A 23,168-nucleotide genomic window follows, 5' to 3' on the forward strand; every position below is an offset into this window, starting at 1 on the left:
TGGTAGGTTCTGGGATTTAGGATTAGATTCTTTAGAAGGATCATCTCTGAATAATCTTGGGGAATTGAAAATGTAAGACTGTCTTTATTGGAATGGTGGAAATAGATTGGCCAGTCATGTGTCCAGGGTAAGATATTATTTCAAGTTTTGAAAGAAGCCATAGGAAAAATAAGGAAATTGAAGAAAAGTCTTGTTTCTCCATCGAATACATTCCCTGACTACCTTAATGTTAAGAATATATGCCCTACTACCTCCCAAATCCAGCTATTGCAAAGACAAAAATTTGTCTTTTCTGTCTAGATTGTATAGACAAAGGGCAGTATCTCTTGTCCATTGCCTCCCCTTGCTACCAATAGGCAGTGCTAGTTTTACTATGAACTGACAACATCAATAAATTCGCCTACCATACTCCATTTGAAGTTTGTACTTCAGGATTTTGTTATTTTCCATTACAGGTGTATGTACTGTTTGCTTTTGACCATTAATTATGTGCAATTTTTCACATTTACCAGGGTTCGCATGGTATCTTGAAAAGTACTTGAAAATCGTTTTTACCTTGAAAAGTCCTTGAAAATAAACCTCAGCCCTTGAAAAATATAAAATTAATCAACAAGCAAATGTACACAAGTGTCCTTTCCTACCATTACATCATGTAATCAAAATAAAACTGTTTGCTAAAGGGTGGTTTACAATACAAGACCAATCAGATATTTATGATTTCTCGTGGACCTGATTATAGAGAGCATTAAAAAGTGCATGAATCTTTTCCAACAATCATTCTTCTTCATTGATTTATTTTCTGTGGCAGGAGTACATCTTGCACTTGAAATCATGGTGAATCAGCTGTTCATACATGAAAAACAAAATGAAAAATATACACAATAATAGTCACAATTTGCTCTTATTGTGCGTTCAAGTTTCTGAGTTTTGTCATCATTACGGCTGTATGACTGTTAACAGAAAGGCAGCTTTCTACATTGTACTTACGTCTACATGTACATATACATGAAAAATTTCAATGAGCGATTACATGACAGCAGATATAAAAAATTTGATACTGTGACACATGGCATACTTTTGTGGCAGATGATTTTTAAGATGCTGCATGATTGCATCATATTATACATTGAAGTTATTTCAGAAATTGATTTTGTCCATTGTAGACAACTTCAGGTACACATAAATTATGCAAATCGTTGTATACGAGGTTGGCCGATATATTTTCGTGAAAGTGTCGGAGAGTGAAGGTAGGCTTCAGCAATCTCGGTAAACTCCGATCACTACCTAATATTCAGGAGGCTGCATTCACAAACACCAAAGGATAAACACATGGACGTGGCATTGAGAATATGGAAGATTCATTTGGGTATTTTTTTGCAAGAGCTTACCCATTTCACTTGGATCAAAATGCCTGGGAAGTGCGTTCAACAACAATTTGGTGTCAAAAACAAGAATACAAGACCTGGTAATTAATTTCCCATCTACTTGAAAGTGAAATAATGGTGGATTATACCTCCATAATGAAACATTTTACAAATTTGCACTGGGCATCGGGGTCCTTGAAAAAATTGGATGAAGTCCGTCACACCAAAGGTGTATGAACCCTGTTTACTGACTTAGTTTCTGCATTTTCTAACTGCAAGGTTCTGCACATCTACACTGTAATAGGAGTTGAAGTTCATATTCTTGCACACTATTTATTTATCATCCCTGGTATATCTGGTGTCGTTGACATTAATGTTGTTAACTATTCATTTCTTTTCTCTTTTTCTTTTTTCCTCTTCTTACTTTATTGTTTCAAAATTAACAATGATGACAAAGTGTGCTAAATGGAAAAATCCAAAGACATTGAGAATTCTCATGACTTGTTTTTTGCCTATACAAAGTAGACATTGTTAGCTATTTGCGGCATGTGCACCATTTGGTCAGAGAACAACATGGTCATCAGTTCTAAGGAAAACTGCAAGAAGCTGGAAGAAACATGGAAAATCAAAGGACCAAGAGTACTGATGTTTTGACGATTCACCTTGTATTCAGTCTTTTGCCAACAAGGGGAGGGGGATTCCAGTGGGACCAGTCTCCCAATGATGGTGTGGTGAATGTTACCTACCTACATAATGCCAATATATTTGGGAAAAGGAGGAAGCTGCGACTTTTCCATCATCAGTCTCTGGAGTTAACAGTTGCCTTGTTAGGTACAACAAGCGTTGAAAGAGTTGATTAGTTCTGGCCAGTTTTCCTGTCCTTTTGTCTTCTGTTTTTTGTCAAGAATTTTAACACTTAGGGGCCTTTCCACCCAGTTCTAGGTAGCCCATGTGGTGTACATTCCCTCACCGTATGCGAGCATGGCATTCATAAGTCAGAACTTATTGACTGCTATTCTGCCTAACATTGCGCATTACATCCATCATGCAGATATGGCCAGCAATGTACTTCACCTCGCTCAAGCCACAATACACCCTGGTCCTGCGAACCTCTCCTTTTGGATCACCTCTGCTGTTTGGGGTCAGGATAGAGGCAGGCATCCCAAGACCTGTGCCTCCATCTGTCTGTACAGCAACTATTGCCTTGTACATAAATCTCCAACTCACCTTCAAATTATTGATGACCAGAGACAAGAGGATATGGGATTGTTTCTTGCACAACCCTAAAGTCAGCCACAACCCAATCATACGCATGGAGAGAATCTACTAATGTAGAAGGGATAGAAAACAAAATTTGCCCAACCCCATCCACCTATGCTTTCTTGCAGTTGATTTGTTGCCCTGACCACCTGCAGATGACTATCCTGTAGGTGTCTGACTCTTTGTTTTATAAACAGCGTTGGATTGATCTCTTTCTGCCATTCAAGTAAGCTATCCATGTTTTCTCTGAAGGGCTTTAGTTCTCATTTTGCAACACCCTCCCTTTCATCCTCCATCATGGACAGAAGTACTATCAGACTCAGTTAAAGACATGCTTTTGCAGCAAGAGTTCCAGGCCTTCATTGCAAAGCAGGCAGTGGAGTTTGTTTGAACTCCAATATCTCCGGAATTTTCCTCCAAGCATTTTATGGTCAGGTAAGCCAGTGGCAAACTCAGAGCATCCTCGAACCTAAGTCATCTAAATCAGTTCATTCTTCATACTGCTCCGGTGGCCTAGTGGTTAGAGCATACGTCTCGGATGCAGGAGGTCGTGGGTTTGATCCCCGACCGAGTCATATCAGAGACTTACAAAAATGGTACTGATAGTTGCCTCACTTGGTGCACAGCATTAAGAGGTTAGTGTTAGGACTGGCTGGCCTGGTGTCAGGATAATGTGACTGGGTGGGACATCATGCGGCATGATGCCCCAGTGCTAGACATCACTATAAACTGCCACACTCCAGACATCATAGCGATATGACTGAAAAATTGTTAAAGCTACGTTAAAAATCTAAATCACACACACACAAATCAATTAATTCTTCCACCAGAATTAATGATGGAGACATCAAGATCAGTGCTCCTCTCCATCCATCCTTTAGTATTTGCTGTCTCAGTATGACAGGTACATATTCTCATGTTCTCTGTCCTCATGGAAATTCCTGTAGTTTGCATACCGGATCTCATAGGCCCAATGTCAGTCACACATGCAGCTACCAGACCCAGTTGACATGCACACAATGTCTGGACTGGCACCCTACACAGCTTTCACTGGATTTGCCTGGAAATTTCATGAGGTATGAAAATTTCATTTCTTTTTCCCAGATGTAACCACATTAATTCGCATGTGCTGCTTGCGTGTTAGGAGAGTGGGTTAACCTTCACATGTGGAATTCAGTCTTCCTTCTGAATTTGATCGAGGTATAGGTAGGATGCGCAACATTCTCTTTGCTTATTACCTATTCTCCTAAGATTAATGTGATTAGGTAACTTATTTGGAATTTTCAGTAAATTATGGTTTTCATAGGATACTACCTGATGACATTATTTTAATACCATCCCATCCTCCCCACAATGCTAAACACAAACATCCCTTTATGCGGTGTTCCACTCAGCTTAAAACTAGTGCCACCTGTCAGTGGCAAGGGGAGATAATGGGCTAGAATTATTGCCATTTGTCGATTTAATATGGGCAGTAAGTACAAAAATTCTTCTTTGGGAGGGCTTGATGATGGCGGTAGTAGAGCTTCCTGACATTAATGTGATTGAATAAGTATTCTAAAAGAAATATAATTTACTGAATATTATGAAAATATACTATGTTATCTTTGTGTAGAGATTGACATCTTGTGTAGTGTCACATAGAATCACCTCAGAGATATCTTACTTCATTCACATTTGATGTGAAAGGAAGAAAACAAATTTATAATCTGGTAGTTTTAACATTTGTTACTACATGGTCAGCTCTTTTTGGATGCTTCAAACGTTAGTTTTTTATGCTAATCCTTTTAAAATGTTTATGTAGACAAGGCAAAATAATTGGGCATAACATTTACAGCCTACATCAGATGAAACGGACCTAGCAGCTATTTTGAAAAAATAAAGATTCCTATAAGTACAAAATGATGTTAAATGCATGGCACATGGTATATAATTTTCACTATAAGAAAATATCCTTTAGGCAGACGCAAGTATATAAAAATGGGTGTTCATTACTGTTTTGTGATTCAGAATATTATAAACAAATTTGGCTGGTAAAACTCAAATTACAGATGGAGTTGGGAATATACTGTACAGTGTTATTTTCAGGAGTCTTCAGCCTCTTGCCACCATGTTGGAGGGAAAGTCGCCGGCATTACGAGAGCAGGAAGTGAGCAAAACATTCCGCAAAAGAAGTACCAACCTCAATATTCAAAGATGTATCCATTCACAGAGAAAAGGATGAAATTTCTTCCTTGAATAGTATGATAACAATTTGCACATGGATTTCATGTGTGTAAAAGTAATGGATGTTTTTAGCTCTGCTGATCATAGACCTGAAGGGCTCGTGGAATGGCAGACCAGCCAACCCTTTAGATTTGACTGCAAGTCTTTCAGAATTTACCCTTAAAATACATACATAGAATCATAAATTACAGAAATATGCTGTTGCAGTGAAATCTGGATACTGGCTTGTATGTGTTTAATTTGGATTCATGTTTCTTATTAGATTTAGTCTATTTGGTAAAGGAACCAGACTAACCTTACCGAAGTACCACATAGGCTTTATACAGCACATACTATTTCATGCAAAACGTCTGCATGATCAAGCTGTTGTTTATAGACTTTGGCATCTGACAAACAATACATGTTCAGGATGAAAGGGTAGAAAAGGTTGTGATAGTACAGAATAATAAAAATGAATATTTAGATTCTTGGGTAAAAAAGCTGAAAGGGCAACAATTACATTTATTGGACATGTATTGATTTAAGGTTTGTGCAGGAGATATGATGAAATTGAAAATAAATCTATAAATTACTTCAAGTTGAGAGATAGCAAGACATCTTTAACTCCATAACATTTGGAACTGCACTTTGTGAAACTGCTGGAGGTAATTAAGGTCAAAGTGTACATTATAATCATTGTAAAGGGTCTCGTAGACTACCTTAGGTTGGGGTGGGGTGCTCCCAGTATTATCTTTAATTATTACAGAAGACCCACCCTCGCTTGTTTTTGTTAGAAATTGAAGTAGTGATAGAGATGCAAAGCTCCAAGCCTCCAGTCAGCGATGACAACAGTTAAATTACTGAATACACAAAAGGTGAAATTCAAATAACCAGCAAATTTAATGTCATTCAGTTACAGATAGTCCTTTCTCAAATGAAATTCAATATTCAAAACCCTATCACTCATCTTTCACTCAACCAAGTGACAGCCTATTTCATCATCTGACCTAGTGTGAAATTCTTTTTATCCATTGGAGCATCAGTCCCTTCATGGGGTTCTTGTTTAATCCACGTAAATATGACAGATTTTCTTAAATTGAAAAGATTACTAAATTATTCAAATGATAGTAACTTAGAAATACTATAAGGCCAAAACTTCATGTGTTTCCAATTGGCCGACTGTCCCTGCTTCTCATTGCCAACACTAACATTTTTTCTTCCATAGGGAAAAAGAATCACATTAAATAAATCTAATGTTTTATTATTTTTATTAAAAAAAAGAAAAACTGCCAAAACATCTGCCTACCCCAATTTTAAATCCAATGCAATAGGAAACACAATGGGGAAGGCTAAATGGGTCAGAATTGATTGTTTTGGAACAGTTAATAATTTTTTAAAACATCAAAAGCAAAACCCTATTTGGCTAGACTCAATGCTATCCTAAATTGCAGGTTCTAGCAGTAGGAATTTCACTTTGACATCAGAACCTGTCACTGTGTTGGTTCTATTTTTGATCGTGAGACTCGGTACTATGGTAAATAAACATTTCAGATTAAACGGATTTCTTATGTTTGCAATAGTTTATATTTATTGTTTGATACATTGTGATATTGTACATCCTTAACTGGGCCTAGCTTTGCAGATTCTAGATGAAAGTATCTACACACCATCACAAAATGCCAGAACGGCCAGGAACTTGCGACATACCACGTGTAAGTTTATTTGAATTCTCTAATTTTCTTGGTTTTTGTTTGTTTTTTTGTTTACTAGATTGTAAGATTGTTTTTTATATGGTCCTTCATGCATCACATGCTGTGTATCACACATTCAGATTGTTCTTTACAACATCATAAAAATCACTTGCACGTGATGTTAGAAGGAACATTCCGGCATCAAGCCATTTTAAGGGGGGGGGGGTTTAGTGGATGATGGTCCATCATCCAATATGGCTGCTGTTACTAAAAGTAGAAAAAATGTACAAGCTTCATTTCAAACTGTTTAATAGAGATTTACCAAATATGACAGAAAGCATTCTTGCATGAAGGCCTTTTACACTGGTTAAATTTTAGAATTGGAAATTTGCACAGGGGCTCGTACCATTGCTTACATTTTACCTGCCATATATGTACTATATATTAATATTATTATATAGTTCATGTATGACAGATAAATTGTAAGCAACGATATGAGCCCCTGTGACCATGTGGCAGAATAATGCGAAAAAACACATTGCTATAGTACAAGTCACATGGGTCATGTAAGCAATAAACACTCAGTAGTGGTTGTCATTTTTTAGAACTTGATTCTACGTATACATCCATTTTCCTTTGGAAGGTCATTATTTAAATGCCCCCAGAGGTGCATACAGCAAAATCAATGTTAATGTATGTAGACATTTTTGGAATGAAATGAACCTCAAGGTGTGATCCATTACAATCCAAATTGAATGTCGTACGATGTGATGTCACAATGAAAGCTACGCATTTTGATAAACAGATTTCGTACTACCCTATATTGTGATGATTCCACTTGACACACTCTTATTCTGACCCAAGTTTCGTGTCTGGCCACCATCACAATTCAAGAACAACTCTTGCATAACTCTACAGTGTACACATGCGCACTTTGAAACTGTTTAAATGTGTATTCTCTGTCCATTTGGTCCATTTTCCTACTGCTGCTGAATAACCTCCTTATCAGTTATGACATTGTTTATTCTAGTATTTTCAACATAAAATTGTTTTATTTGAGTCTTTTCTACATAAAATTGTTCGGCCAGTCCGCCCCCCCCCCCCCCCCCACCTCACCTGATGTCGTCGAGTAGAATAATTAACTTTTTTCTAAAATAATACGTCTCCATTTATGTGATGACATGTTTTGTAATGATTTATTTGGATGTTGCCAACTGTATGAGATTTAATTATGTAGATGAAACTTTTGTAGAGTGGACAAAATGCCTTCTTCATAAAGGAAGCAATAAATATGTTGTCATGTGATTTTTCGGTCTTTGTTTCAGACATGATTTTTCTCCATTTTAAAGCAGAATTCTGCTTTTCTCCTGATTTGAATCCGATTTTTCCTGATATAGTCCGTTTTTTTATCATCTTCGATCTGGTTTTTTAAAAATTGTTTGTTCAGTCCCATTCTGCAACGATCCTTGTAACATATTTGTTCCATATATTAGTTAGCCCATGACTCTCGTAAAGAGTATTCTGATTGGTCAAAAGTTTAAATTCATACAATGAATCTTCGTGTAATGGAAACTGATGGCAATGGAGAGAAGAAACATGTTTTAAAAAAATGGCGTCCCGAGTTGTTGAGAGAGACCATGACATGAGAAGTTTAGGTAAAGGTTTAAAAAACATATGGAAATGGGAAAGGCTGGATCGAAAATTTGACAGAAATTTAGTTGGTCAGTTTATAAGAAAACTGAATGCTAGAGGACTGGTATTTTGTGACCTCTGCTTTACAGTAATCATGGTTGGAACTGTTTGGAACAGCATCTACAAAAGAAGCTGCTTACGAACAAATTGAAGCCCAGAAGTCATCTGGAAAAAGTGCAATTAATTACTATAAGAAGAAAGATTACTTGCATGAGAGAACAGAGGTAGCTCTGTCAGAGTATGCGCAATGCATGTCGCCAATACAAGCATCAGCTTGAAAGAAAAAAAGCTCTCATTGAGAAGGAAAAAAAACGATTGCACATTGAGCCAAAAACATCGGTGGCGACAGAAAAGAAAGCTAAAGAAATCTTTGCCAAAGCCGCAAAAAGAGCTTGACTGGCATATCAACAGGTTGTTTCCATTGGAGAAAAAGACAAGTGAATGTATAGGATTATTTGTATATAGTTGATGTACTTGGGTGTTTATTTTACAGATTTGTTATGAAATGAGAGAAGTATTTATATATTTGCCGCAAAAATTGGGGAAATTATAGTGATTTAATTACGATGTGAACACTGACATGCACATGAAATAACTTAAGTTTCAGTAGTATTGGAGAACAAATTCATGTGACAATAAATATTGTGAAATTATAGTAATTTTTGGTAAGTTTGTTAGATTTTCAAATGATTATTTTGTTATATATTATTTAACATAAGTTGCACCAGAAGCATGTTTTTATGACTGGACCCCCAAATCAGGGGTACTGCCCCTTGAGACCCTGTTGGAGGATGATCCCCAAACCCCACTTTGACATTTTCAGCTTCTTTTGTGGAATACCAAAATCATGTCTTTTGTCTGGTACCCTGTTTCGTACAAGGTAATTTCTGTGTGTATGTGTTAATGCACAAAATCCATTTTTAGCCTATCCTGACCCAGTTATGATCTTGACAATTCATCCAGTTGTAATCATCAAAGAGAAGAACTTGACCGATGTGTGAAGCCCAAAACTCTATCATAACATTGTTGAGCCCATTTCCTGTAAACGTCGGCCTTTATAGACGATAATATAATAATAATCTTAGTGTTGCATGTACTTTAGTCAACACTTCTTTCAGTAATGGAAACTAGACATTGGGAGACATGTATCGATATCGATGATAGATATAAATCTGATTACTTACCTTACGTCACGATATGAATTAATTATTGGTTCTGGTTACATTTGATATAAAAAGTGGTTGCTTGTGAGGGGAACACTTTTTGTTTTTGTACTAATATGTTGGCTGCTGGTCGCGTTAGAGGGGTGGCCGTTCTTGATGGGTAATTTTGAACACAAACTCATTGGTGCCAAGGGATTCTGGCTGTAAGAAGCTCGTGGCTGCTGTTCAGGGTGGCCATTCCAGAGGAGGACTACTGTATAAATACCAGAGAGAACCATGATGTAATTTGATTGAAGTTCAGTTTACTAAATTACTTTTAGAAATGAACCCTCCCATTTCAGTTACTAGTGTTGCTGGTGATTTATTTCGCATGTGTTTTCTGGACAGTAAAATTGCATACACCGCTCCCTCGATAACTCGCGATCCCGCTTATAACGCGGTGTCCGTCTTGGCTCCCGATTTTTTCCAGAGAAAATGTATTTAAAACATCTTTAAAATATGCTGAACATGAAAAAATTACGATAAGAATTGATAAATTAAACCTTGATACATTGCTCGTTTTATCATCGAAAATAGTGATTAATGCCCGTAAAAATATAAACCATATTTTGAAATTTGCAAGTTCTAAAGAAGAACTAATTTCAGAGATCTCGAAAACGCTTAATTACACGTATTTGGACGCCAATTTTTGATCTGGGATGCAGAAAATCACTGAGGCGGGAGTCCTTCGTACGCATGTAATAGGTGCGCGGGAAAATTCGAAGATTGGCCGGTCCTGTTTCAGCCACCTGCTTTGTGGGAAAATGTGTTGATCAGTTAACTGTGCTGATATTTACAATGGCAGAATTCAGTGACTGAAAGACTCTTTGATGTACTGTTGCCATTTTATAAGAGTACATTAAAAAAAAAAGAACATGATGCAACAGCTAGGCGGCTAGTTCAAAGGCTTTGACTAGCGGCTGAGTGAGAAAATGTACTGACACTTAGTGATTGAATTCAGAGGCAGAAAGACCCAGTTTTAAAATCCTAGCGAGACCTCTGTTTAAAGATATCATATATTATGTAAGTTTTTATGATAAACAGTTGTCAGTATACTGTAAATAAACAGTCTGGTGAAATAGCGATCAATGAAAACTTCTGGTAAATGCTAACAGGTGGCAACAGAAAATGAAATAAACACCAATTAAACATCTTCCTGTGTGAAAGTCACCTTCTAATCCTTTAATTCCGTTTCAGTGTAAACATTATAATCACAACATATTCTGTTCATTGAAAACATGAAAAGAGTCAATTGACCGTCACATCGAAACCTGTGAGTACTTCTGTGAGAACCTAATTACATGTACATGCCGGCTTTGTTTTGATCAACAACTTGGGGAAGTGTTTGTTGCATTAAAAAAAAAATCGATTACAAGAGACCTCGGGTGCTGGATTAAGGGTCTTGGAGCTGCCTTTGACGTAAAGCAAAACAGTAACAAAGACAACGACGATGATAGTGACTTCGAATGTTTCGGTGAAACTGATGTCATTAATGCCGAGGCTGTTTGGGAGAAATTCGTACAGACTCATGGTCCTGAGACGGGCGTTTCTCTTATGGAGGAGTGGATTTGTGCTGACAATGATTGCCCCACAGCCGAATACATGTCAGATGAAACTATAATTATTTCTATAGCGAACAAATTTGCAGCAGAAGACGATTCTAACAGAAGTAACACAAGTGCTGAAAGTGATGCAGACGCAGATTTTGCACCCCCCACCCCTCTGCACAGGAAGCAATCAAATATTTTGATATTGCCATAAGGTGGCTGGAGACCCAAAATGTTGACTACGTAAAGCTCATGCAGTTGAGAAATGTGAGGGAATTTGCTCGGCGGCAGAGAAACCAAGGAGTAACACACACGCACACACAAAAATAACTGATTTTTTCAAAAAGTGAATTGATATTTGTCAAGCGTGGCACAAACGGCAAGTATTAACTTGTTCTAATTTACGTTGTTTTAAATTTGTAGGCCAATTAAATATGTTAGTACTGATTAACCCTTGTTTTTTTTTTTTTTCCATTTTACTTCTATCACATTCAAAAATATTTATCTATCTATCGTTCGATCGACAGTTTCTCGAAAAGAGTCGATCTTTTGTATATAAAAAAACGTCTAATTTGGATCAAAGAATAAAACTAGAATGTATCCAGTTCAGCATAAAAATTAGTGACGTTGTACACAATGTGTGAAGTGGTACACATGTTAAGCGAACGGAAACCACGTGGAATAATGTTTTCTCAATATACTGTAATTTATCCTGAAATTAATGTTGTCCTATGAGGAAATAATAAAGTACACCATTATGAAGAGATATTTATCAACATTTAATCTCAGAACGATTATAAAGTGAGTATTCAACAGTATAATCTGTCTAACCCCCCCCCCCTTATTTCTCCATTATGTCGTCAATCACTTTATTGGTTTTGGCTTATTTTATAGGTCCCTCGATAACTCGCACCTCACTTATAGTGCGGTCGATGTTTCTGGACCCCGATGTGCGCGAGTTATCGAGGGAGTGGTGTAGTATTACTCATGTGCTAGAACAAAATACTTCAATAAGAAAATCACACAGAATTCAGATCATCAGTGAAAGATGGTGCATTGGAATTGATAATGATTGGGGGGAAAAACAAGGTCTGGAAAAGGCCTGTGTCTGAGTGTGTGTTGCATTCTTGCACCTTCTGAATGGGCACTTGAATGGAACAGTGTGTCTGTTCAGAAGATGCAAGAGTGCAACACATGCATCTTTGACATTAAATAATTAAGGTACTGTCCTCCTTTACTGATGGCTGTAGATGTAAATATGCATTAAAATTTTATAAATCGGTATTTGTTCCTGAAAATCAGTATTTTTTCCATGAGCAGTCAGTATTTTTGTACTTGGGGGTTGGCAGCTATGTATAATGCATTGAAATTAAGTAAACACAGTTACATGACATACAGTATTTCCATGCTGCATTCACATTGGTTGTCCGCTAAGGTGCTATTATTGCTTGACATTGCATGAGACACCGATAGGTATTAAAATCATCTGTGGTGTACAACATCATTCCGCTTTATTTCTTCCAGACACTCCCAAACAAGTGTTGTCAGGATCCAAGTTTGATGTTTCCAGCAAGTTTAGGCCTACTCCCAAGAAAACACCTCAGTCTAGCTTTTTCAAGGTATGGCACCTCAGTCTAGCTTTTACAAGGTATGGCACCTCAGTCTAGCTTTTTCAAGGTATGGCACCTCAGTCTAGCTTTTTCAAGGTATGGCACCTCAGTCTAGCTTTTACAAGGTATGGCACCTCAGTCTAGCTTTTTCAAGGTATGGCACCTCAGTCTAGCTTTTTCAAAGTATGGCACCTCAGTCTAGCTTTTTCAAGGTATGGCACCTCAGTCTAGCTTTTTCAAGGTATGGCACCTCAGTCTAGCTTTTACAAGGTATGGCACCTCAGTCTAGCTTTTTCAAGGTATGGCACCTCAGTCTAGCTTTTTCAAAGTATGGCACCTCAGTCTAGCTTTTTCAAGGTATGGCACCTCAGTCTAGCTTTTTCAAGGTATGGCACCTCAGTCTAGCTTTTACAAGGTATGGCACCTCAGTCTAGCTTTTTCAAGGTATGGCACCTCAGTCTAGCTTTTACAAGGTATGGCACCTCAGTCTAGCTTTTACAAGGTATGGCACCTCAGTCTAGCTTTTTCAAGGTATGGCACCTCAGTCTAGCTTTTACAAGGTATGGCACCTCAGTCTAGCTTTTACAAGGTATGGTACCTCAGTCTAGCTTTTTCAAGGTATGGCACCTCATTCTAGCTTTTACAAGGTATGGCACCTCAGTCTAGCTATAAGGTATGGCACCTCAGTCTAGCTTTTACAAGGTATGGCACCTCAGTCTAGCTTTTTCAAGGTATGGCACCTCAGTCTAGCTTTTACAAGGTATGGCACCTCAGTCCAACATATGTAAGGTATGGCACCTCACTCTAGCTTTTTCAAGGTATGGCACCTCAGTCTAGCTTTTACAAGGTATGGCACCTCAGTCTAGCTTTTTCAAGGTATGGCACCTCAGTCCAACATATGTAAGATGTGGCACCTCACTCTAGTTATAAGGTATGGTAACACAGAGATTAAGATTTTTCAAGAATTGTTGAAACTGATAAATTGTTTTTAAAAAATGTTATAAAAGCGATTTTAAGATTGTTTATTATGAACATGTAGTTTGAGAGTCAAATATCACACTATATAAGCAGTGTTGATCCTGGATTTCCTGCAGTTGTTTGACTTGTGTCCTGTAAAACCTTAGCATCATAGCTTTTTTGGTGGGAAAAATAACCTACTACTTTCAATTAGTGGATTTCCATCAATGTTTCTGTTGGCAATAGCAATGGCCAGTGTCACAAAAGGTTATTTTAAAAAACATAAGATGGCTATGAATATGTTATTTTAAACAATGTAGCTGATCATGAAGACGGTCAAGGTTTATCGTGAACTCAAATGAGTTTCAAAGTTAACATTTTGGCAACTGTTAGTGTCGCATATTTTCAAGGTTAAAGTCGTCCCTCTGGCAAGAAGGATTTAATTTTATTTGTTAGGCTGAAATAATTACCAAAAAAACAAACTCATAGATAGATACACAGTTTGTCATTCAATTCTTGATGTGTTAGTTTGAAAAGAAAAGTAATTAAGAAAACATTGATATTTATTACAATAAATGTTTTTAGATATTACTGTATACTAAATTTCAATGAGATCATGATCCAGAATGGAAAACTAAATGGTATAGCTCATTTCCATACAACCACATATTCAAACATTATTGTTTTCACGAGTTACTTGAGTACAGTAGTCCCCCTCTTATAAGACCACCCCTATTGCAGCAGGGAAGTGGCCTTATAATGAGGGTGGCCTTTCTAGAGGGGGATGACAAATGCACATGGTAAATACATATGAAAAAAGTTGCAAGTACATTTAATTCTAATACATTTAATATTTTCGTTAAAAAATCACATGCATGTTGTGAAATAAATGCAAAACAAACTGTTGCATCATTTTCAAAAGAATGTTATGAATAACCATTGATATAGTTTTAAAACTGTATAATTATGTTACAGATCACTTCATCTGTCACTTTGTTGGTAACAGTCTAAAAAACAAACCAGTCTCATACACAATAAAAAATGTCCTTGCTGTCATATCTCCTGCATATATCGTTTAGTCTTTTGTTCCAATCTTCGACAAGTTCATTATTAACATCAGCTGATTCTCCACTAAGGACAGAACACTTGATATTGTGTCAGATTTGAAATGTGTGCAGCCATCCATTACTTGCGGTAAAGTTGTCATATCCCATTTCAACTGACAAAATTGTTGCTTTTTATTGGATCATTCGACTGGTGAGTGGAATTTTCTTAGCACGTGCAGTGCAAAACCATTCAATAACTTCGTCATTCAAATCAGGATACAGACATCTCTTGGCTCAAACAATCTTCCTTTCTCTGTTCATTTCACCTTCCCACTTCTGCAGAATTGTTTCCTTATCTTTCACAATATTGTTTATCAGAGTCTTTCTGACCCCCCCCCCCCCTTTCGGTCAGTTGAATTACATTCACTTTCTATTCTAAACTGAGAATTTATATTTTCCTCGATTATATGTTGATCATTTTGCAGTAAGTTACTCCTGTTGCAAACTACAATACAGGTAAACAATTTTTTATGCATCTAAACAAATTGACATGTTTTTAAAGGAAGTGATCTTGTCATGTGATTCGTGAGTGAGTCTGGTACTCTGTTGTTATTGTACATTTATTTACACTAAGTTATAGAAGCCAAAACGGCTTCGAAAGATACCATTAACATCACGCAGATTTGACCTCGTGGCTGTTAGGGTTTGTAATCTTGACAATTATTTTCAGTTAAGTAATAGCCACTATTTCTCAAAGTGAACAAGTTCAGCATCTTACTAAGTGAAGCCATAAAGGCTATCATACCATTTTCCTGCTGACTTTGTACATCGATACTGCCACTTCTCAACCACTACTGTTCAATAATTGTAATCTTAACAATTATCAGTGACTAAACCAGACATCTTATGATAACACAGTAGTAAGGCTAAGTGGATTACATGTACTTACCCTTTTGTATGGATTAAAATTTGAGTCTTTCTCGGCTTTATAGAATAAATGTGGCTTCTCGTGAAGTGTAAATGATATAATATTGACCTTAGTGGAACATGTACTTTAGTCAACACTTCTTTCAATAACGAAAACCTAACATCGGGAAACAGAAATCGGATTATTTAACACACATTATGAATAAAACTGGTTCTGGATACACATTAAAACAAAATGCATCCGCTTGTGAGGGGTAAATTTTATATTATTGCACTAATATGCTGGTTGCATTAGCCGGTTGGCTTTTTGTGAGGGGTACTTTTGAACAGAAACTCGTTGGTGCCAACGGATTCTGGCCAAAAGGAGCGGGAGGCCACTGGTCAAGATGGGGACTACTGTACATGATAAAAGATCTATTGCACTAATGTAAATGTCCAAGGAAAATATGATAGTGCAGATAACTGTGATAAGGTGGCAAACCGTTGAAGCATTTTCTTAGTACTGTTAGTGCATTATTTTTCTTTGTACTTCATAAATGGACCACTCTGGTGGTCCAGTAGAGCATCCGCCTTAAATGTGGAGGTTGCAGGTTCAAAACCTGTCATTCCAAAGACTTACAAAAAATCATACTAACAGCTGCCTCGCTTGGCGCTCGGTATTAAAAGGTTAGTGTTAGGACTGGTCAGCCTGATGGCAGAATAACGTGACTGGGTGGGATGTCTGCAGCATGATGCCCCAGTGCTAGACATCACTATAAACTGTCACACTGCAAATATCATAGCGATATGACTGCAGAATTGTTAAAGCTACGTTAAGAAATCTAAAACACACACCCACACTCCTCATAACTGCTGCATGTTTCTCAAAATTATGTGTAAGTGATTTTAAAGATCCTTTATCACTAAAAATAATCCAGTTGCTTATCTCATTTAATTGCTATGCATAATATAAACATTTGTGTTGTTATTGTTATTCACTTCCTTGATACTTTAAAGGGGTTAAACTGTATAACAGATTGAAGGATAATATTGGCTGTGAGTTAATTTTTGCCAATGCCTTTTTGGAGTTACAACCAAAACATTTGCCCAAACTCAATCTGACTTATGTTTTTAGTGTTTCTTTTCTTTACAGTCCCGTGACAATTTCCATACATCATTTACATCAATGTCTGCTCTACTGCCTGAGGTAAGTTATCTTAGTTATCCTTAGCTTGCATATCCTGCGGTTTTCAGACATTTTTACAGGTTGTGCACCCATGACTTTATTCATAGTGCAATAAAATAATGAGGCTACACACCACAGGGAAAAAGGGAGGTTATCAATACAAATGCAGATATTTACTGACTTGTCCAACTTTAAATTTTCTAGAGACTCGTCTTAATTTTAATGTGATAATTTATGAGTTAGATATTCCACATTCCACCAAATTAAAATGTCTGTTTTACCTGAAGACACATACACACACGCACAAGCAAAAATGTTCTTTTGAACAATCAGACGTCATCATAAAAAAACTGACATCATTAAATGATAGTTCTTTTCAAGAACACAAAAGATGCATTGTTTGCTGTTTTAATTTTTCTTTTGATAGCTCATATATTTATGCATGGTGTGAAAGGTGCCCAAGAAAATCCTGTAAACTCAAAGGACCACTGACCTGAAAATACTAATGGTCCTGTCCATAACCAACTGGTCCAGTATTTCATACAAGAAGACAAATTGTAGTCAACGACTCTGTGGTAAATGCTGATAGACATGAATGGCAGCCTTTAGTAATTTTTTTAAAATAATGAAACATAGGACATAAAGAAAAACACAAAATAAGATATTTACATATGTTGTTGTTGTAGGGTTTAACGCCATTTTTCAGCACACGATAGGCTATATATGGCAGTCAGTATTAATGGTGGAAGAAGAACCCGGGGAAAACCCCGGAAAGAACCACCGACCCTCGAGAAGCTACTGGCAAGCTTTCACACATACCCACATTGGCTGAATCCAAGACTCAAACCTACGCAGACAGAAGTGAGATGGCAGTGATCCATAACGGAGAGCGCTTTAGACCACTTAGCCACTCAAGGCCCCATTTACATATGTAAAGTTTATCAAATTTCATTAAAGTCATCAGAACATGGTCAGTGTTTACTGACCAGGACAATGATGCTCATTTTCCAGCTGATCCTTATCCATACTTAACATATCATGGGCATCATAATCTAACCTTTGATGACCAGTCTGAATAAGAGTCATGATTTTCACCAATTGATCAATCATCAATGACAGCGCCAAAGATGAGGCTGTGGTATGCAGCACCTCATAAAATTATTTCCGATGACTGGGCCTGGAATTGGATCAAATGCATAAAGAATTGTATCCATGTCTGTAGCATTTTCTCATCAGCATCTTAAAATGTATGTAAATTTACTTAATTCAAACATCATCTGCATCATACAGTTTTCTTTAAACTAATTTAAATTGTTACTTAAGATATGTTTGTCTAATAAATTTTGTTTGTTAACGTAGTGATGGCTGCCATAACTGCTTAGTCCTGTATCAAAAATGAACTCTTCAATAACTTCAGGGTCAACATGGTCGATTACATGTACACAGGCCGCTCTTCAGTATACATCTAACAACTAGTGTATGTTGATATAAATGTTGTTCACATTATTCATGTGTGAAACAAATGTTGTAGGGTTCATATAGCTATTGGTAAAAAAGATTCCAGACTGGTATACAGCTTTTTCCTGACCAATCTGACACATGTATTTGACATCTGTGTCACTGTAAATGAGTTTGTGGTATCTGCATGATTGAAAATAGTATCCACTAATGACCAGTGAGTTTTAGCAAGGTCATGTGTGTCTCGCCAACCATACCAAACCTGTATGCAGCAGATGTCACCTCACCAAACCTCATGATGCAGCATCAATAACATAAAACCTAGCATCCCAAATTTCCATACTTGTTCCAGACTGAACAACCCCTGGATATAATTTGCAATGCTGGGCTGAACAAACTATAACAGCATTGGCATGGTCATATCATACATGCTGTTTTTACATATTCCCAGCGAATTATATAACCCAACTATCTTTTTTCATTTAATGGTGTCATATTCCTTTTGAATAGTTCTTGTTTTCCTTGGTCAGTATGTTTTGTGACTGTATAACGATACTAATCCAAACGAATTTGTGGCAAGAATTTTAACCAGCTGCAGTCCAGGTTAGTGGCAAAAATAATTGAACATTTTTTCATGGAGTCTGCTGTAATTACGGCATATAATGAGAGATTACACTTTTTATGCAGAGATCATGCTTAAAATTAATTGCTCTTATACCTCTCTACGGGCTGGCATTTACGTGCACATAGATTCATTGTGTGAAAATGTCTAAATTCAAAGAGATGGACATGCTCATGTTTGTACAATATTGACTTAAGTATGGTGTGTTACCTTTTTTCTCAGGAGGACATGGCAGAAGAAATCACTACAACAAATATAGGCCTATTACTTGAAGAAGACCCAGGAAACTCAGGTGTGTTGGAAACTACATATGGAAAAAATTGCCATTCTTGTAAAGGTTTCATAAAATTTTCAGTTTATCTTCATGTTTTTGAGGTTTGCTGTTTTGACATTTTATATTTATTTTGTTCCAATTATTCAGATTATATTTTTGCAAGAATTGAACCATATGAAATTTCCCTGTAATGTTAATTTGCTTGTTAATATTCGAAGATGCTGGGTTACCCTGACTATCTCTGTGCTGTTTGCTTCTCAATTTTATAAAAAGAAAAAAATGCTTTTTAGTTGCAATATTTTATAGTGATTATTATCAAAGATATAAATCTAGATTTGCTTTTATTGTCCCCCAGTTTTTTTTAAAATGGGGGGTGTAGTGTTATTGTTTCTGCTCTATAATTTGCACAATATTTGAAATTAAGTGATGAAACTTGCTATATTTGTACATAATTATTGGAAAGTGTGTAACATACCTCATGGCGGTGGGGGTGGTATAGGTGTCAAATCATCAAGGTCACAAGTCACAATTCTAAGTTTAACATTTTGTCTTCTCTTCTGCAGTATAACTTTTGGGCCATTTGAGAGTAAGGGACAAAATGTACATACAAATCATCCTTTTTAAAAAAGTGCCACGTATAACATTGGGGATCCTATTTCAGGATTCCCACTCTATCGGGAAAAAGTCAGGAGAAATGATCATTTTTTTCCCGATCGTGAAAAGTCCTTGAATTTTGCAAATATTGCCAAAAGTAGGGAAAAACCCAGGAATTTTCCTCCACAACAGTTTCCAGCCCAAGACAATTATGTTATAGTCATAACTGAACTGATAGTGAGTTAAATTTATATAGTTCTAACCAGAATATTAGGAGGTTGCGGTATGGATCATTTGGGTGCTCACCATAAATATATTTGTTGAGACAATGCAAATGCTCAGTGGATTAGATTCATCTAGTAGACTTTTTGTTTCACAAACAGCTTGATATCCATATTTTTATATATTTATGGAAGATATGAAAACCATTCTAGCATCACAAGGGGCCAACATGGTGATGTTAAAGCATAGCCGCTTAGCGGATGGGCTAGCAAATTTAAACATTGTTAAATCAAGTTATACCTGCATGAAATCGATGTGAAAATTATTTATTTTCTCAGAAATTGTGAGAGTATTAAAATCTTTATGTCTTTAATCTGCTGAAAGACAATGAAACTAATGCGTTGATGAAATTTGAGCTGGTACTAGTGATTTCGATAGCATGTCGCATGAGTACACAGAATCTCACAAACGTCATTTTCAAATATTGTAGAAAAAAATAAATGAAAGTAGTATACTGGTTGTAATAAAAGTACAAAAACGAAAGAGCACAAAATTCTCTATATTTATTCCGAGACCAACTGTGGAGTTTTTTTTGTATCACATGACTACCAGGTTGACGTGCTCTCTCACATAGGGATTTAAAAATGAATACATTATTGATCAGTAAACTCATTGATGAAACAAAATATTCACTTGGGGTAGTGCAGATCAATAGTAATGATGTGACCAGTATGATGTGTGATAGTGCAGATCAATAGTAACTATGTGACCAATATGATTTGTGGTAGTGTAGATCAATATTAATGATGTGACAAATATGATGTGTGGTGTAGATCAATATTAATGATGTGACCGATATGATTTGTGGTAGTGTAGATCAATAGTAATGATGTGACCAATATATGTGGTAGTAAAATATGCAATTATTTTTTCCCCAATTTTTTTCTTATTCAGATTATGAATTGTACCATTAATACCCAGATCTAGAAACATGAGATAGCAGTAATATTCAGTATTTTATATCTTTCTAGTTGCACAAATAGCAATTTAATGTGACAACCCTAGTGGTTAAGGCATTAGGAACTTGATGAAAAGGATGCTTTTTTTTCTCCACCATTGGACCATCCATGATGGACTCGTGTCTGTGGGTGACTGTATAACCTTGAATATGTTGCTGTGCCATAAATCACTTAACCAAATCAAGCATTTAGTATTCATCTTGTTTAATGAAGTTTGTGTCTACTGTGTCAGCTTCAAAGGGTCTGTACCTAGACTTCAAGGAATGTCTACAGAACAAGATGTCCCAGGATGAGATGTTCTCCTTGGTACAAGACTATGAAACAATTTGTGAGGACCAGGTGACACTGCTTAAAAAATTGGTGACAAGGGCAAGCAAACAGGAGGAAAAGTGAGTAACTGGGAGCTAAAATGTTAGTATAATAACTTCTACTAAATATCTAGTCCCATTTACCATATGTGTAACTGTCAGAAAGTATGCCTACGGTAGTTTCCTTTCAATTTTTTGGGAAGAGGATTAAATGCCCTTTTAGTTTTTAAATATAGTACCAAAAAAATAGGTGTCTTGCTAGTTCATTTGTTCATCCTATCCCACACAAAAAATCACTAGTGTACACACACCTTTTAAATGAAACAGCCTTTAATTCCTGTGCTCTCTAACAGAAACACTTCATAAAATGATAACATACATGTATAAAGTTTACATTAATACAGGTGAATAGTGGAGAATATGTATGCTTTACTTGGCAGACAGGATGTTTGTCTTATGGAAACTACTTTGAGCTTTGTATACCAATAAATATATTGTAATAATTAGATATGAAAAAAGGTTTATGATAGCATTAAATTTTATTGCACAATATTCATTATAAACTAATGTTTATTGCTTGCGTTTGAAAATGTGATCTGTTTGACCTCCTAGAATATTGCTTACTACTCTTTATCATAATGTGTATCACTTAGTACTAATTGTACACTGGGGCCCTAGGTGGATAAGTGGTCTAAAGCAATTGCCTTTACCAATCACTGCCATCTCATTTTTATCTGCATATGTTGAAGTCTCAGGCTTGGCCATTGTGGATATGTGAGAAAGCTTGCAAGTAGCTTCCCTTAGGTTGTGATTCATACCTGGGTTCTTAGTCCACCAACTACACTGGCGGCCATGTATAGCCCTCTTGCATTGAGAAATCACATCAAAACAAAAACAAGAAAACATCTGACTGAACACAAATTTTCTGTATCACTGAGTACTAATTGTACACAAATTCTGTCTTTCAGTTAGTACTAATTCTACACTAATTCTCTCTATCAATTAGTACTAATTCACACTAATTCTCTGTATCACTGAGTACTAATTGTACACTGATTCTATGTATCTCTTAGTACTAATTCTACAATGATTCTCAGTATCACTTAGCACTAATTTTACACTGATTCTCTGTTATTAAGTACAAATTGTATAAGTTATCTGTATCACTTAGGACTGATTCTACACTAATTCTCAGTATCACTTACTACTAATTCTACACTAGTTTTCTTTGTCACCTAGTACTTATTGTACACTAGGTTTATGTACCACTTAGTACTAATTGTAGACTAGTTCTCAGTATCACTTAGTACAAACTGTACACTGATTCTCTGTATCACTTAGTACTAAATGTACACTAATTCTCCATATCAGTTAGCACTAATTATACCCTAGTTTTCTGTATCACTTATTACTAATTGTACACTAACTCAGTGTATCATTTAGTACTAATTTTACACTGATTCTATAATATCATAATAATTTTACACTAATTCTTGTATCTCTTAGTACTCAGTGTCAGTTGGAACTAATTGTACACTAATTCTTTGTATTACTGAGTACTAATTATACACTAGTTCCAGCTATCAGTTTCTAATAAATGTCCATTAATTTTCTATATCACTTAGTACTAATTGTACACTAATTCTCAGTATCAGTTAGTACTAATTGTATGGTAATTCTTTGTATTACTACACATCTAGTTCTCAGCACCATTTTTCTACTAATTTTACACTAGTTCTCTGTATCACTTATTACGCAATCGTCACTAATTCTCTTCGTAACTTAGCACTGATTGTGCTCTAATTCTCAGTATCACTTAGTACTAATTGCTAATCGTACATTAATTCTCAGTATCTCTTACTACTTATTGTTCTCTAATTCTCTGTATCATGGATTACTAATTGTACACCAGTTCTCTTTATCAATTAGTACTAATTGTACACTAGTTTTCTATATCAGTTAGTACTAATTTTACACTAATTCTGTTTCACTGAGTACTAATTGT

At 36.2% G+C, this 23,168-nt stretch overlaps 1 protein-coding gene across 1 annotated transcript in view; it reads left to right on the forward strand.

Annotated features, from left to right (window-relative positions):
* Nucleotides 1–23,168, forward strand: part of LOC149795618 (nuclear pore complex protein Nup107-like) — a 110,600-nt gene that overhangs the window by 8,602 nt on the left and 78,830 nt on the right. The window contains exons 3-8 of the mRNA XM_089965447.1: nt 4,713–4,822; nt 6,464–6,541; nt 12,486–12,580; nt 16,634–16,687; nt 18,969–19,038; nt 21,088–21,244. Of these exons, the coding sequence (XP_089821573.1) occupies nt 4,713–4,822; nt 6,464–6,541; nt 12,486–12,580; nt 16,634–16,687; nt 18,969–19,038; nt 21,088–21,244 (564 nt within the window). The remainder of the gene's footprint in view (nt 1–4,712; nt 4,823–6,463; nt 6,542–12,485; nt 12,581–16,633; nt 16,688–18,968; nt 19,039–21,087; nt 21,245–23,168) is intronic.

The sequence above is a fragment of the Sinohyriopsis cumingii genome, chromosome 7, assembly GCF_028554795.1.
Source record: "Sinohyriopsis cumingii isolate HCF-2022 chromosome 7, ASM2855479v2, whole genome shotgun sequence".
NCBI lineage: Eukaryota > Metazoa > Mollusca > Bivalvia > Unionida > Unionidae > Sinohyriopsis > Sinohyriopsis cumingii.